The sequence below is a fragment of the Electrona antarctica genome (assembly GCF_951216825.1).
Source record: "Electrona antarctica genome assembly, chromosome: 21".
NCBI classification, from domain to species: domain Eukaryota; kingdom Metazoa; phylum Chordata; class Actinopteri; order Myctophiformes; family Myctophidae; genus Electrona; species Electrona antarctica.
The window spans coordinates 16,921,569-16,939,231 of NC_136802.1; the positions used below are offsets into that span (position 1 = coordinate 16,921,569).

Below are 17,663 nucleotides of genomic sequence, written 5' to 3' on the forward strand. Positions count from 1 at the left end.
TATAACTTTACATGTTCATTAATAGATCCTTTTTCAAATGGCTAAATGGATACGATTGCGATGTCAACAGGAATGAAAACAGACCTTGAAAGGCAACTCCCACTTTTACTTTCTGCATAAGCCTGCAATTAACACCTAATATAAGCATGCTGGGATGGTTGACATGAACCCATTGCAGAGGAGTGCCGAGTTCCATTTGCTGGTGAGACTTCAATCTGTCCGTGATAGTCATACTTCAAATCTTTTAGTGATGTTAGCTATTCATAGTAATATACTGTAAATGTTTTAGAGATGTTACAGTAGCTACATGTATTCATAGTCATATAATATATCTATTAGACATATTAGCTGTTCATTTTTAACATTACTCTGTATAGTGCCATGTAGCTACATGACTCGAGTTTACAGACACTGGACAGAATCATTTATATAGTTAATAGTTATATAATCTGTACAGTTATATTGTACAGTTTTAAATGATTATTTTATTTATAGTGATATGGTTTTAGGCCAGATTGGAAATGGCTTTGGTTTATTCATTTCATTTAGATATTTGATTATTTTAAATCATTTGCATTGTATGTGTTTTTACTCTTAATCAAGTACTTCTTTGGAAGAGTACAGATTGGCTAGTCTACCCATGCCCCTGAATGTAACCTTAATTCATACAATGGAATTAAAGTGTAGGAAAGAAATCTAGCAATGCTTCAGTAAAAAGAAAAAAATGAAATTTACGAAAAAAGAAAAAGAGCTGAATTGGCAAATATTCATTTAATTTCATTGCATGCTATAATAATATTGAAATGGATCACGCTTTTCAGATGTGGAACTGATGAGAGATTTAAAAATGTCTGTTACAAAGTGGTGTGTGTCAAGAATGAACATATTTAATGTCCTCAAAATGATGTGTTTTTTCCCACCACACTTAAGGGTTGCTCAAAAGATTTCACTGCTTGGTAGGAGTGAAAGGTGAGTGTTCATATTTTTGTAATAATACAATACAAGCTATAACCATAAGAATAGTCCTACATACAGTAGTCCTATAATTAGGCCTATCTGCTCAGCTCTCCAGTCAGTAAAGGCATCAACGCCTGCATCTATTTGTCCGTCTACAGAAAGCCGCCACCATGAGTACGGACGCTGAGATGGAGCAATATGGCAAAGCCGCCATATATCTCCGTAAGCCAGAGAGGGAGAGACTTGAATCTCAATCTGCGCCCTTTGATGCCAAAACTGCAGCATATGTGGCCGATAAGGCGGAGCTCTACGTCAAGTGTAAAATTATAAGCAAGGATGGTGCCAAAGTCACCGTGGAAACGCTCGAAAAGAAGGATGTAGGTAGAGCTGTATCTAAAATCAAGTAGTGGCATAGTACAATTGTAATCAGAATACATTCTGAAGTTGTGTGTTGTTGTTTTTTTTACATTTCTTAGACAAGAACTGTCCCTGAGGATGATGTGACCCCTATGAACCCTCCCAAGTATGACAAGATTGAGGACATGGCCATGATGACCCACCTCACTGAAGCCACTGTCCTGTATAACCTCAAAGAGCGTTATGCAGCATGGATGATCTATGTAAGCTTTTCTACATGCTGAGAGCAATACACTATTGCACCTGTTGATAGCAAAGAAAGAAAAATAAAGAGTACACGCTATGTTAAGTGAAAACCATAGAAATTAACTTGCTCATTAGTTCATGCCACTTGCAACTCGTGACTGTGATCCGTTGTCACAGATATGTTCTTTCTCTTCTCCCCTTCAGACCTACTCTGGTTTGTTCTGTGCAACTGTGAACCCCTACAAGTGGCTCCCAGTGTACGACCAGGAGGTTGTAAGTGCCTACAGAGGCAAGAAGCGTATTGAGGCTCCACCCCACATCTTCTCTGTCTCTGACAACGCCTTTCAGTTCATGCTGATGGGTACGTACTAGTCAGGACAATGTAAACAAATACATAACTATAAAAATGGTTTTGTGCTGTATCCATGACTTGCTTTACATTTTACAGATAAAGAGAACCAGTCTGTCCTGATCACGTAAGTTTCCATCATCTATACTATAATAGCATATATAGGCATTAAAAAAAGAACATTGTACAGTACACAAATTGCAAGTGCATTTCTCTGAATGTGTGAATTTATAACCAGTGGAGAATCCGGTGCTGGAAAGACTGTGAACACCAAGCGTGTCATCCAGTACTTTGCAACAGCTGCGACTGACGCTGGAGAGAAATCGTTGGCTGATGGCGGTAAAATCAAGGTATATTGTATGTTTTTAACTTGTTTTGGAACATAAAGCATTTATATGCAATATAGCAATTCAATTTAAACGAATTCAGAGCAAATTCTAAACTGGGCGATGTCTAAAACATTCTAGGGGTCACTGGAGGATCAGATTATTGCAGCCAATCCCTTGCTGGAGGCCTATGGTAATGCCAAGACTGTGAGGAATGACAACTCCTCTCGCTTTGTAAGTGTAAAAGAATGTAATTTTATGAGAAAATCTGCAATAATTCCACAATGTAGAGGGATGCAACAAATTGTGCTGTATCAAACAGGGTAAATTCATCAGAATCCATTTCAACGCAGCGGGTAAATTGGCCAGTGCTGATATTGAGACATGTAAGTATGAAGTTCACAGATGATAAATTGTATATTCCTTCTAGGATTACATTTTGAGTTATGTACAACCCATGTAGATTATTATTAGTATTTGTATTAGTATTAGTATTATTAAGAGTTATAATACAACCCATATAGATCTGCTGGAGAAGTCCAGAGTGACCTACCAGCTTCCTCTAGAGAGAGGTTACCACATCTTTTTCCAGATGATGACAGCCCACATACCTGAGATTATTGGTAAATGGAATTACTGATGATGCAGTGAGAACATAAATAAATCAATAAAAACACATGCTCACCCTAGCTTTGTAATGCCTTTTCAGAAATGTGTCTGATCACCACCAACCCCTACGACTTCCCGTTGATCAGCATGGGTCAGATCACTGTGGCCAGCATCGACGACAAAGTGGAGCTGATGGCTACTGACGTGAGTCTTCCTACTGCTCATTGTGCACTGCAGTCAGTTGCTCTGCACAATGTCTTTTCTACAACACCTCCCAAAATAATCCTATTTTAACTTTGCATTGCATTTACTTTGTTTATTTACTTTTGTTTTGACGCAGTAATGGTATTGAAAGGTCTTCTTAAAAGTCACTTTAGAAATGTGCAGACACCCTATACAGTATGTTGGTTTGTTTACTGTTGAGTTGTAGACCGTTTTAAAGGATGTTTGTTAATCTAATGCTTAATCTCATCTCTGCTTATTTCCATCAGGATGCTATTGACATCCTGGGCTTCAACAAGGAGGAGAAGAATTACATCTACAAGTTCACCGGTGCAGTGATGCATCATGGAGTCATGAAGTTCAAGCAGAAGCAGCGTGAGGAGCAGGCGGAGCCAGATGGCACAGAGGGTGAGAGGAATTAATTGAAATAATGCTGACTTTGTCACGCGTATTAAATTTACTCATATATACTGATTGTTTGGATTTCCTATGTTACTATCTCTATGCATTCATTTGACGTACCTTGCGTTTAACTTCCGTACTGTAAGTCACTCTCTGGATTTAGAGTGTTTGCTAAATGCCTAAATTATAAATTGCAAATTGTATGAATATTTCAGAGGCTGACAAGATCTGCTACCTGATGGGTCTGAACTCAGCAGACATGCTTAAGGCATATTGCTACCCCAGAGTGAAAGTGGGAAACGAGTTTGTGACCAAGGGCCAGACTGTGCCACAGGTGAGTAGTACCCCTCCCACTCACCCAGATCAGCTAACACAGGAAAACTGTCAGAATCTTCCCTAAAACACCCGGGACAGACTCCTCTCCCTTCTGGCTCCCAAACTCTGAACTCCCTATTTCCGTGACTCCAAATCCTCCGCCGTAATCTGAAGACTCCACCTTAGCCCGTAGCACTTGCCCTAGCCTTGACAACATTACCGGCTTATGTAAAGGCTAAAATGTTATTTTGATAGCATGTTATGTAGACAGATGCCAGGTTAATTTTGTAGACCTGGCATCTAGAGTGTAGCCTATAGTTTCAAGACTGATGATAGTTTCTTGGTTTACCTGATCCTAGATGACTATTTCTATGCATTCAATGTTGTTTTACTTGCTTACTGTACATCACACTGGATTTAGAGCGTCTGCTAAATGTCTAAATTGTAGTTTGTAAATTGGGTAATTCACACCCCTACTAATAATGTTCCTATTTCCTTAGGTAATGAACTCAGTTGGTGCCTTGGCCAAGTCCATCTATGAGAAGCAGTTCTTTTGGATGGTCATTAGGATCAACGAGATGCTGGACACCAAGCAGCCGAGAAACTACTACATTGGTGTGCTGGACATCGCTGGTTTTGAAATCTTTGATGTAAGTATAGACTTGTTTTAATTGGGGGACTTATTATTTTTGTCACAATTATACAATTACAAGAGATTGGGCTAATGACATTTCCACTCACAGTTCAACACCCTGGAGCAACTGTGCATCAACTTCACCAATGAGAAACTTCAACAGTTTTTCAACCATACCATGTTTGTCCTGGAACAAGAAGAGTACCTGAAAGAAGGAATTCCCTGGGACCTTGTTGACTTCGGCATGGACTTGGCTATCTGCATTGAGCTCATTGAGAAGGTAGGTACATGGACTTGGCTGTCTGAATTGAGCTGATTGAGAATGTAATACACTGTTGCATTGAGCTGATTGAGAATGTAATACACTGTCTGCTTGAGCTGATTGAGGAGGTATATTATTATTATTATTATTATTGCGTATTATATTATTATGTATTGTCATAGACTTGTCTGTCAGCATTGCGTTCATTGAGAAGGTATACTATTATTTTGTGCTTTAATGGACATGATGTAAATGTTGTTTTTTGTTTGTAGTTTTTGTTGATTTGTCTGTTTTGTTTCCTTTCCAAAGCCCTTGGGCATCTTCTCCATCCTTGAAGAGCAGTGCATGTTCCCAAAGGCTTCAGACAAAACTTTCGCCGACAAGTTGATTGACCAGCATCTGGGGAAGAACAAGGCCTTTGAGAAACCCAAGCCTGGTAAAGGCAAGGGTGAAGCTCACTTCTCCCTGGTCCACTATGCTGGAACTGTCGACTACAGGTGAATATATGAATGTGTCCTAACCCTAACCCACTTCTCCCTGGTCCACTACGCTGGAACTGTCGACTACAGGTGAATATATTAATGTGTCCTAACCCTAACCCACTTCTCCCTGGTCCACTATGCTGGAACTGTCGACTACAGGTGAATATATTAATGTGTCCTAACCCACTTCTCCCTGGTCCACTATGCTGGAACTGTCGACTACAGGTGAATATATTAATGTGTCCTAACCCACTTCTCCCTGGTCCACTATGCTGGAACTGTCGACTACAGGTGAATATATTAATGTGTCCTAACCCTAACCCACTTCTCCCTGGTCCACTACGCTGGAACTATGGAGTAACAAAGATGGATAGGATCAGGAACGAGTACATCAGAGGGACAGCACATGTCGGATGTTTTGGAGATAAAGCCAGAGAGGCCAGACTGAGATGGTTTGGACAGAGGAGGGATAGTGAGTATATTGGTAGAAGGATGTTGAGGTTGAAAGACCAACGAGAAGATTTATGGACATAGTGAAAGAGGACCTGAAGTTAGTTGGTGTGAGAGGAGAGGAGGCCTGCAGGGTGAGATGGAGGAAGAAGATATTATATATAATATATTATATTATCTATCTACAGCATCACAGGCTGGCTAGAGAAGAACAAGGATCCTCTCAATGAATCTGTCATTGGGCTGTACCAGAAGTCTACAATTAAACTGCTAGCCCTGTTCTATCCCCCACCTGAGCCTGAAGGTATGTTTATTAATATAATAATATAATATAATGTGTGTTCTATCCACCTGAGCCTGAAGGTATTGTTAAATTAATACCAGGGCATTTTCATTCTGTATAACTAATGATAAATCATGATTTCAACAAAAAATAAACAGATACGACAAAGAAGGGAGGCAAGAAGAAGGGTGGTTCCATGCAGACTGTGTCTAGTGCTTTCAGGGTAAGAATATTTATTCATTATTATCAACATTATATCCATGTATGTTTGTTTAATAATTGCAGTGGAGAGAAAAGTTCAATATTGTAATGACATTTTACTAATAATAAGCCTAATTTGCTCTTTTATGTCTCAATAGGCAAACTTGGGGATGCTGATGACCAACTTGAGGAGCACTCATCCTCACTTTGTGCGTTGCCTGATCCCCAACGAGACCAAGGTTCCAGGTAAACACAGAAAATATATATAACTAAATAAAGTGCCCCTCGGGGCACAGGTCTCCACCAGGGCAGGTCAAGTTGTGGCGCTATAATAGGCCAATGTGAAATGGGTGCCATTTCTTCATTGCCTTTACAATTTACAATTTACAATTTACAATTTACAATTTAGGCATTTAGCAGACGCTCTTAATCCAGAGCGACTTACAATAGGCAAGAACAAAAAGCATGGGAATACATCACATATGTAACAAAATGCATTTATCGCGAAACATGCGTAAGCTAAGACCGTGACTAGAACATATCTATATAATGACACTATACATATAAACTATAACTAGAACATATCTATATAATGACACTATACATATAAACTACACATATGTGCTATACTATGCTGTACATATATACTATGAAGTGCTATGACTACATACAATGCACTTATTGTGCTGTCTACATGACATGCTATAAGTCTGTTTCAAATGCTATATAAGTCTAAGAAGTGCTGTCTAAGGGGGTAGGGTAAGTGCTATGGGCCATGATGGAGTCTGAAAAGGTGGGTTTTCAGACTACGGCGGAAGATCGGGAGTGATGCTGCAGTTCTGATTGCAACGGGAAGTGCATTCCACAGTTTTGGGGCCAGAAGGGAGAAGAGTTTGGGACGTGTGGAGCGTTGTCCCGGCGTTTTTAGTGAGGGTACTTCCAGCTTCCCTGCGTTGGCTGATCTGAGTGCGCGGGAGGGTTTGTAGGGTTCAATCATGCTGGCAAGATATGGGGGAGCCATACCTTTGGTTGCTTTAAATGCCAACATCAGAGTTTTGTATTCTGTGCGGGCAGCGACCGGGAGCCAGTGCAGGGAGCGGAGCAGGGGGGAGACATGTGAGAATTTTGGCTGGTTGAAGACCAAGCGAGCTGCGGCATTTTGGATCAGTTGGAGAGGCTTCAGTGCACATGCCGGTAGGCCAGTAAGGAGAGAGTTACAATAGTCAAGTTTTGACAGGACTGTTGTCAGCAATTGGATGATTTGAGGCATTTTGTTCCATAAATGTGCAAAAATCCACCTGTTGATGGTGCTATAACAGGCCAATGTGAAAAGGGTGGGATATATTCCTCAGCCTAGTAGGACATTCTGTGAAAGATTTCACGCTGCGTTCATGATTTGAGGCATTTTGTGAAAAATGTGTTTTGCAATGGAATTGCGATGGAATATGAAATATCGGACAGATCCGGCTTGAACACATGACTATAGAGATAGTGTGTACCGATTTGCGGGATTTTTGGACAGAATCTGGAGGAATAATATCAAAACATGTGTTTTTCAAATGTCGGCCTCCTGGTGGCGCTATAACAGGCCATTCTGGAAAATTCATCCAGGGAGTGTGTGCAAAATTTGGCATCGACCAGGTTGACGGTGCCTTAGATGTTCACACACACACACACACACACCCGCACGCACACACGGACACACACACACGGACGGAGTGCAAAACATACTCTCTCCCCATGCCTTCGGCCTGGTGAAGACAATAATTATATGATTATATGAATCCCAATGAGACCAAGACTCCAGGTAAACACAGAAAATAGCCATTTAAACAATGACAGTGAGGTGGTCAGTGAATGTAACTTTGGTCAGTCATACAGTAATAATGAAGCAACATCTTTACAGGCCTGATGGAGAACTTCCTGGTCATCCACCAGCTGAGGTGTAACGGTGTGCTGGAGGGCATCAGGATTTGTAGAAAGGGCTTCCCCAGCAGGATCCCCTATGCTGACTTCAAGCAGAGGTATTCATTCTTTTTTCAGAATGCTTTATTGTTACATCACAGGTTTACAAAGTACAAAATCTACATATAGTACCAGAGATAAGCTATAAACGCTGCAGGCGCGTGAGCATAGCAGCAGATATGCTGTGCATTATGGATGCTAGAAAAAACACAGAAATGCCATGAAGGTGCAAAATGACAGTGTGTGTCAACCGCATAATCCGCATAAGGTTGATTGACTGACAGTGGTATAATCTGCAAGGAGGTCCATGAGTAGGAGCAAAGAAACAAAGTCCCTTGTCCCTGGTATAATCCACGGGTGTCCAAGGAAGAGCTAAGACGGTCGTTGTAGTAGAGGGTTGAACAGTTTGTGTGTGACTTCGGTGGTGCTTGTCCTTGATGATGCGCTGGGCTTTGACTACACACCGCTTTTTGTACAGTTCCTGGAGTGCGGGCAGCTTGCCTCCCATGATGTGCCCTGCCGATCGCACTACTCGCTGTAGGCTTATCTTTTCCCGGGCAGTACAGTTTCCATACCAGGCCGTAACACAGCCTGATAGAACGCTTTCAACTGAGCTTTTAGTTCCGAACCTATATGCAAAATGACCCTCTTTTACAAAACAGGTACAAAGTACTGAATGCCAGCGCATGTCCCGAAGGCGCGTTCATGGACAACAAGAAGGCCTCTGAGAAGCTGCTTGGGTCCATTGATGTTCCCGTTGACGAGTACCGGTTTGGACACACCAAGGTAAACACACTCTACCTCATGATGAGTATACAAGTTTGGACTCACCAAGGTAAACGCACTGCAAATCTGATTTAACGTTATCCAGAGAGGACTAAAAGTCGATTTTACGGTTGTTTAGTTACAGTGTTTGTAACATTATTCAGGTGTTCTTCAAAGCTGGTCTGCTGGGTGTCCTTGAGGAGATGCGAGATGAAAAGCTGGCTGCTCTGGTCGGCATGACTCAGGCTCTCGCAAGAGCTTACCTCATGAGGAAGAAGTTTGTCAAGATGATGGAGAGCAGGTACTTTGAAAACACCAATTCAATATTAAGTACAATGTGTCATGTTGTACTTAATATTGTGTATGTAAAGTCACACTCACTATAATAAAATAGCAAAGATTGTTAAGTAAGATTTTGGTGATGGTGGAAAGGAAAAAACTCAATCCCCTTAAAAAGAAGAAACCTCAAGCAGAACCAGGCTCTAGGGTGGAGCACTTTGCCGGGGGGAAACAACAGCAATAACAACATAATAATAATGACACAATAACAACACCCTGCAGTCATATTTCATGGAAACTAGATCTGCAGCTCAGGGGGATCCTCAGTCATGATCCACTGTTTTCCACAGAGAGGCCATCTACACCATCCAGTTCAACCTCCGCTCATTCGTCAATGTGAAACACTGGCCATGGATGTTGGTCTACTACAAGATCAAGCCTCTTCTGCAAAGTGCTGAGACTGAGAAGGAACTGTCGAACATGAAGGAGAACTATGAAAAGATGACGACTGACCTGGCTGCTGCCCTGGCCACGAAGAAGTCACTAGAAGAGAAATTGGTGGCTGTGGTGCAGGAGAAGAATAACCTTGCAAATTCAGCCGCATCAGTAAGTAGCTATACAGGAAATGTTTGCTAATATTTCATATCGTTTATCATCTTAAATCTTTTATCTAATGTAGAATGTAGATGTATTGTAGACCAGGGGTGGGCAACTTTGACGATGGAGATGGCCACTATATTTCCACTCTCGCTCCAGAGGGCCACAGTGCATATTACTGCAAAAATAGCCGATCTACAAGCTCAAAATGCGTTGCAGTGTGACTAACTATAATTATAGTTAACTGTTAACTAAATACAAATACATTGGACATTAAAAAAGACAATAACATTTGAATACTATACTCATAAGCTACTAATTTAGACGGAAGTAATTAAAGATGTTTGCATGTTTGGAATCTTAACAGCTGAAATTTGAATCGAAATCCCGAATAATGTTATTTGCTATTTGCTATTTTTGAATTGGAATCCTGAAAAGTGACATTTCTATTTCATTTCAAATGCATTTAGTTATAGTTATGTTAACTTTATGAACTAAATAAAGAGAAGAACATTTTAATACTAGTAATATAGCTGAAATCAATAATATATCAGTATTCTGATATTAACCTGCTGGCCGCATTAAGTGAGTAGACCGTCGAATGGCCGTTGGCATCATACAATGTAGACCCAATTTGTGGTTAATTCTTCTGTGGGGGAGGGTGTATGTGCATAATGCCACTGCTACTCACCCATGCACTACTATAGTCCATAGTATATCCTTTTAGAGGAAGTTGATAGCCTCCAGCTTCTTCCTTGTCCTCACCTCCGCCACCGCTTCTGTACCGTCCAAGCTAACAATGATAGAGTCTGCCTTTTTCAACAGCTTGTTCAGTCTACTAATGTCCCCCCCAGGAAGCAGCTGCAACTCGTATATCTCACCCAGAACAAACACTGAAATGTTCCCTCACTTATCTTTTTCATTGACAACCAGGGAGATGAGGCTCTGAATGATGCTGAGGAGAGATGTGAAGGTCTTATCAAAAGTAAGATCCAGTTGGAGGCAAAGCTCAAAGAGACGACTGAGAGACTGGAGGACGAAGAGGAGATCAATGCGGAGCTGACGGCCAAGAAGAGGAAGCTGGAAGATGAATGCTCTGAGCTCAAGAAGGACATTGATGACCTGGAGCTCACCTTGGCCAAAGTGGAGAAGGAGAAACACGCCACTGAAAACAAGGTTCAACATTATACACTCTAGCCGACCGTCTTATCAAGTTATACAACAATAATGATCCATTCATGACAACTAATCTGTTCTGCTTTTTTAGGTGAAGAACCTGACTGAGGAGATGGCCTCCCAAGATGAAGGTCTTTCTAAGCTGACCAAGGAGAAGAAGGCTCTCCAGGAGGCCCATCAGCAGACCCTGGATGACCTGCAGGCAGAGGAAGACAAAGTCAACACTCTGACCAAGGCCAAGACCAAGCTGGAGCAGCAAGTTGACGACGTCAGTACATCAAGTCAATTGGGTGTTTTGAACTATATATTGTTGTACTGAATAAAAACACAAACCTATTGTTGTGCAGTTGGAGGGTTCTCTGGAGCAAGAGAAGAAGCTCCGCATGGACCTTGAGAGAGCCAAGAGAAAGCTTGAGGGTGATCTGAAACTGGCCCAGGAAACCATCATGGATCTGGAGAACGACAAACAACAGTCTGACGAGAAGATAAAGAAGTAACGTGGACCACGTTATGAATAATTATTACGAATAATAATGATTATTATTAATAATAGCAATATGAAATGTAACAGAGAAAAACTACCACTAAAATATGATGTATGATGTACTGTATTCCACAGGAAGGACTTTGAAGTAGCCCAACTTCTGAGTAAGATTGAGGATGAGCAATCTTTGGGCGCCCAGCTGCAGAAGAAGATCAAAGAACTCCAGGTATTTCTTTTTTTCATCTTCTTTAAAACCATTGATTATAAGTAAGTGTTTATTTATATTTTAATGTTCCTTAATTTGAAAGGCTCGTATTGAAGAACTGGAGGAGGAGATCGAGGCAGAGCGTGCTGCTCGTGCTAAGGTTGAGAAGCAGAGAGCGGACCTCTCCAGGGAACTGGAGGAGATCAGTGAGAGGCTGGAGGAGGCTGGCGGCGCCACCGCTGCTCAGATTGAGATGAATAAGAAGCGCGAGGCTGAGTTCCAGAAGGTGCGTCGTGACCTTGAAGAGTCCACCCTGCAGCATGAAGCCACTGCTTCTGCTCTCCGTAAGAAACAGGCGGACAGCGTTGCAGAGCTGGGAGAGCAGATCGACAACCTCCAGAGAGTCAAGCAGAAACTGGAGAAGGAGAAGAGTGAATACAAGATGGAGATCGATGACCTGTCCAGCAACATGGAAGCTGTTGCAAAGGCAAAGGTAGTATAGAATTCTTGACAAAATACTAAAAAACGAGGAAATGCATTGTAGGTTACTTCAGTGATTGAATATGTCCAATGTTATTCAACAGGGAAATCTGGAGAAGATGTGCCGCACCCTTGAGGACCAACTCAGTGAAATCAAGGCCAAGAGTGATGAGAATGTTCGCCAGCTAAATGATATTGGAGCTCAGAGAGCAAGACTGTTGACGGAAAATGGTAAATGTTAATTGTAAAGTCCACTAGCCTGCATGGTCTGTCAATGGCACTTGAGCAAATTCCATAATTAGAGATAATGCTTTGATCCGCAGTTATCCCACAGATTTAAGGATTATGTATTCAAAAAAGATTATTTAAATGTTTGAAACTAATATTTGAATGTCTAACTAGGTGAGTTTGGTCGTCAACTTGAGGAGAAAGAAGCTCTGGTCTCTCAGCTTACCAGAGGCAAGCAGGCCTTCACCCAACAGATTGAGGAGTTGAAGAGACACGTTGAAGAGGAGGTTAAGGTACAGTATGAGTAACAGCCTTTTCTTTTCTTTCTTACGAATAGGCCTGATTCTATTTTGTTTGGTAATTTTATCCAGCTGACATTATCTGGGTATTTTTCTTTTGACAGGCAAAGAATGCTCTTGCCCATGCTGTGCAATCAGCTCGCCATGACTGTGACCTTCTGAGGGAACAGTTTGAAGAGGAGCAGGAGGCGAAGGCGGAGCTGCAGCGTGGAATGTCCAAGGCCAACGCTGAGGTGTGTCAGTGGAGGAGCAAGTATGAGACTGATGCTGTCCAACGCACTGAGGAGCTGGAGGAGGCTAAGTAAGTGGTTTACATCATCAGGTACCACTCACTATACAAAACATTGGTTTACTGGTACCACTCACTATACAAAACATTGGTTTACAGGTACCACTCACAAAACCAAAACATTGCTCACAATAATTTGATTCTATTCAAAACCGATCAACAGGAAGAAGCTCGCCCAGCGTCTTCAGGAAGCTGAGGAGCAAATCGAGGCTGTGAATTCCAAATGCGCCTCTCTGGAGAAAACCAAGCAAAGACTCCAGGGTGAAGTGGAAGACCTCATGATTGATGTGGAGAGGGCCAATGGTTTGGCTGCCAACCTTGACAAGAAACAGAGGAACTTCGATAAGGTGCTTTGACAAATGTTATTTTGAAAATAAATAGTGCATGCCTTCTTGAAGTGTGATAAATGACACATTGCATTACTGCTGCTGTGCAGGTCTTTAAAGTGTGGTAAATTACACTTCATTACTGCTGCTGTGCAGGTCTTGGCAGAATGGAAGCAGAAATTTGAAGAGGGCCAGGCGGAGCTGGAGGGCGCACAGAAAGAGGCTCGTTCTCTCAGCACTGAGTTGTTTAAAATGAAGAACTCTTACGAAGAGTCTCTGGACCAACTGGAGACCATGAAGCGTGAGAACAAGAATCTGCAACGTGAGTTTCCTCTACATCAGTTAAACAAGTTAAACAAGCTTGAACACTATTCAAATGCAAATGCAAATAGTTGCTGATTGTGCAGTTAGTTCCTCATTGATTCTTTTCAACCTTGGTGCAGAGGAGATCTCAGACCTGACTGAACAGATTGGTGAGACTGGAAAGAGCATCCATGAGCTGGAGAAGTCCAAGAAACAGGTGGAGACAGAGAAGTCAGAGATCCAGACAGCCCTGGAGGAAGCCGAGGTGACACTTTAGCTCCTAGATGAACAACGCATGTCTATATTTTACATTTCTTTCAAGACGTTTTACATTCAAACAGCATAGCCGTATACAGTATGATCCTACAACCTTTTGATCCATGTATTATATTTCAGGGTACTCTGGAGCACGAGGAGTCCAAGATTCTTCGTGTCCAGCTGGAGCTCAACCAGATCAAGGGTGAGGTCGACAGGAAGCTGTCGGAGAAGGATGAAGAGATGGAGCAGATCAAGAGGAACAGCGCAAGGGTGGTCGACTCCATGCAGAGCACTCTGGACTCCGAGGTCAGGAGCAGAAACGATGCCCTGAGAATCAAGAAGAAGATGGAGGGAGACCTTAATGAGATGGAGGTTCAGCTGAGCCACGCCAACCGCCAGGCATCTGAGGCCCAGAAGCAGCTGAGGAATGTCCAGGGAACGCTTAAGGTGCAAAACATAGTCGTTGGACACATATACAAACAACGGAACTGCTCTGAACAAGTCACATTCTGATGTTTCTCTTAACATGACCACCTCAAATGTGAATTTTAGGAGGCCCAACTGCACCTTGACGATGCTTGCAGAGGCCAAGAAGATATGAAGGAACAAGCTGCCATGGTGGAGCGTAGGAACGGCCTCATGGTTTCTGAGATCGAGGAGCTGAGAGTGTCTCTGGAACAGACAGAGAGAGGCCGCAAAGTGGCTGAACAAGAGCTAGTGGATGCCAGTGAACGCGCTGGCCTGTTGCACTCCCAGGTAAGTCAATGGAAAAACTCTCACCATATTTATCATACAAGTCATGCATACTTGCTCATGCATTGCTAAACTGAATGTTTATTTTAGAACACAAGCCTTTTGAACACCAAGAAGAAGCTTGAAACCGACCTGATCCAGGTCACAGGTGAAGTGGACGACAGTGTTCAAGAAGCAAGGAATGCTGAGGAGAAGGCCAAGAGAGCCATCACTGATGTAAGTTAGGATGACAAACCGCTGCTTACCCATTATAATTATATTTATTATTATATTAATATACCAGGACAATTGGACATCCTTGTGGCATGCTTAAAATATACAATACATCTTATCCAATATACCTTTATATTATAATTATATTTATATTATTATATTAATATACCAGGACAATTGGACATCCTTGTGGCATGCTTAACCCTAGAACACTAAACATCCTTTTTGTCACACCCTCACTAAACACGGGTATATTTTACCCAATGTAAAATATTCAATATGTTTTGATGGTAAATATTTATTTTGGAAGTACAGCATTACAAGGCAAATTGAGGTACCGGTACTCTTTAATATTTCATCATGACTTTTCACAAAACTAAAAATAGATATCATGGGAGGGCCATATTCTAGGGGGGCAAAATCAGTTTAAAACTATTATAGAAATAATTGTTTTAATCTTCTTTCCAGGCTTCTATGATGGCTGAGGAGCTGAAGAAGGAGCAGGACACCAGCTCTCACCTGGAGAGGATGAAGAAGAACCTGGAGGTCACAGTCAAGGACCTGCAGCACCGTCTCGACGAGGCTGAGAACCTGGCCATGAAGGGAGGCAAGAAGCAGCTCCAGAAACTGGAGGGCAGGGTAAGATGAGGTTTACTTCAACACAGTTTATAGTCAATGAAATAAAACTGAAATAATTTCATAATGTATCGTTCCATTGTGAAGGTGCGTGAACTGGAGGGAGAGGTTGAATCTGCACAGAGATGCGGAGTTGACGCTATTAAAGGTGTCCGCAAGTACGAGAGGAGAGTGAAGGAGCTGTCATACCAGGTATACTATCTTATCATGTCCACTTTAATGACCATCATGCCATTGGCGAAAAACTAATGTTCTCAATTCACTCTCACTTCAGACTGAAGAGGACAAGAAGAATCTTGGCAGGCTTCAGGATCTGGTAGACAAGCTGCAGATGAAGGTGAAGGGCTACAAGAGGCAGGCTGAAGAAGCGGTAAGACAAATATACATTTGGTTGCCATGGGCAGAGTGTTGTTGTCCTAGTGTAAGTAATTAATAATGTATTCATGGGCATTGTGGAGGCTCTGATCTGTTATTGTAAAGAAAGGCAAGCTTCACATACTGAAGACACAGGCAGTGTGTTTCAGGGATATTCAGGCAAAATGAACTACAGAAAGCAATGGCTTTTGTTTCCTATAACTAAGCTGCAATGTTTGGCTTGGGGTGCCGAACAAGAACAAGAACACAGCTATGATTGTGCTATTCCAATGAGAACCTGTCATGGCTAATTCATGTGACCACATGAATGTCACTCATGAATACTGCTTGGGCCACAACCACATATTACAATGTCCTGAAATTGTCTTGTTTGGACTACAATGTCCTGAAATTGTCTTGTTTGGACTACAATGTCCTGAAATTGTCTTGTTTGGACTATGATTGGAAGATGTTCTTTTCAAGTATTGAGGCTTTGAACCATCTCTATCATATTGTAGGAGGAAGCAGCCAACACTCACCTGTCCAAGTGCAGGAAGGTTCAGAATGAGCTGGAGGAGGCTGAAGAACGTGCCGACATCGCTGAATCCCAGGTCAACAAGATGAGAACTAAAAGTCGTGACTCCAAGGTAATACATGTTCAATAGTAGGTTCATTATGTTGACTATCTTTAACTAAGATTTAACTAAAGATTCATGAATGTTGAATACCTAAACTTATATTCCTATTGTTACAGGGAAAAGAAGCTGCTGAATAAGTTCTCCAATTCAAGTCACTGTATATAAAGTCATAAAATATGACTCATTGTATTCAATAAAGGTAGCAAAACAAAAGTTTTTAGTCGTTTCTTGTATTCATTACTTTGTCTTGTCAATACTTTTTTATTGTGATGTTTGAATTCTGGATCCAATACATATGGTATGTCCACTATACCATTTTATAAACCCATTGCAAAGATAAGTACTTAGAGGGTAGCGGCATATTCAAATACATTCACTTTCAAGTTTCTAGGTAAAAGTATGAAGGTGTAGCCTTGTTCCAGTGCATTAGCGAGTCTAGAGAGACTCGCTAACGCACTGGACCAGGACTAGCTGCAGTGCTGCAGCCCTGTCCCCATTCTCTTAGCTCATTCCGGCTTTTCTGTACTGTACTGTTCTTCTCTTCAATAAAGGTAACGTTCGGCGGCCGCGCACTGTCGCTCAAAGTAGCTCCACTTCTGACACCATGTTATACTTTAGAGGCAAGGAAAACTACAAGAGCTTTCATTAATCAAGTTTACTGAGCAGTTGTTTGACAAACTAGAAATGCACTTTGTTGAGGTGCTAACTTGCGCCTTGCACAAAGTAGGCCATTTATGGCCTACTTGTGCGCAAGCAGAGCACGCAACCTACTGTCCGCCCCTCTATAAAATATAAAAAATCACACCCGTGTGAAGTGAGTGGAGATCTTATCATTATACATCTCATGAACAACTGAATTTATGTGATTTGCTCGTTTACATATGATGTAAATTTTCCCTTCATTGTCAATGGCAATTAATGTTTTTTAATGCTTATGTCATATTTGAGGCACATATGACCTAATTTCTCCTTTCATTGTCAATGGCAAATATGAGACGTGAGGGGACAAAAGCTGTATAGGAGGGGCTAGCCATGGCCGCGGGAAGATATTTACAGTAGGAGGTGCTGAACCTCCCGGAGGTGGGTGTGCGTGCATTAGCGCGCGCCGCAAAATACGCGGGCACACGCATTTTCGCGCATTTTCACGTGGAAAAGTGGCATTTACTTTCCCTCTCCACATGCATGAACAAACTGACACAGGCAATTAACCAGGGTAAAGCACCGATACTGTGATACAGCATATTTATTAGGCCTAGTAACAGAAATCTGTTTTGATTAAAATTATTATCATTTTCCCCCTCCTGCCCCAGGGGGGGCTGT

The 17,663-nt window shown here is 41.8% G+C and overlaps 1 protein-coding gene across 1 annotated transcript; it reads left to right on the forward strand.

The window, feature by feature from the left end:
* Nucleotides 1-923: 923 nt before the first annotated feature.
* On the forward strand, nucleotides 924-16,556 carry LOC306914652 (myosin heavy chain, fast skeletal muscle-like). The gene is made up of 41 exons (XM_079491799.1): nucleotides 924-969; nucleotides 1,116-1,334; nucleotides 1,434-1,577; nucleotides 1,765-1,921; nucleotides 2,009-2,036; nucleotides 2,148-2,259; nucleotides 2,377-2,469; nucleotides 2,558-2,621; nucleotides 2,760-2,858; nucleotides 2,945-3,048; nucleotides 3,336-3,474; nucleotides 3,684-3,802; nucleotides 4,284-4,433; nucleotides 4,527-4,697; nucleotides 4,989-5,176; nucleotides 5,800-5,915; nucleotides 6,053-6,117; nucleotides 6,254-6,341; nucleotides 8,002-8,119; nucleotides 8,723-8,846; nucleotides 8,990-9,126; nucleotides 9,455-9,710; nucleotides 10,635-10,877; nucleotides 10,969-11,145; nucleotides 11,225-11,370; nucleotides 11,497-11,587; nucleotides 11,670-12,059; nucleotides 12,151-12,277; nucleotides 12,449-12,567; nucleotides 12,678-12,874; nucleotides 13,026-13,209; nucleotides 13,345-13,510; nucleotides 13,632-13,756; nucleotides 13,888-14,196; nucleotides 14,302-14,505; nucleotides 14,593-14,718; nucleotides 15,184-15,354; nucleotides 15,439-15,543; nucleotides 15,626-15,721; nucleotides 16,224-16,352; nucleotides 16,460-16,556. The coding sequence occupies exons 2-41, from the start codon at nucleotides 1,128-1,130 to the stop codon at nucleotides 16,478-16,480; spliced, it is 5,805 nt and encodes a 1,934-aa protein (XP_079347925.1). The 5' UTR covers nucleotides 924-969; nucleotides 1,116-1,127; the 3' UTR covers nucleotides 16,481-16,556.
* The last annotated feature ends 1,107 nt before the right edge of the window (nucleotides 16,557-17,663 follow it).

Coding starts and splice junctions, on each gene's coding strand:
- LOC306914652 (XM_079491799.1), top strand. CDS start 1,128: ATGAGTACGGACGCTGAGATGGAGCAATATGGCAAAGCCGCCATATAT. Junction 4,434..4,526: donor CTGGTTTTGAAATCTTTGAT/GTAAGTATAGAC, acceptor TTCCACTCACAG/TTCAACACCCTGGAGCAACT. Junction 13,511..13,631: donor TGAGAACAAGAATCTGCAAC/GTGAGTTTCCTC, acceptor ACCTTGGTGCAG/AGGAGATCTCAGACCTGACT.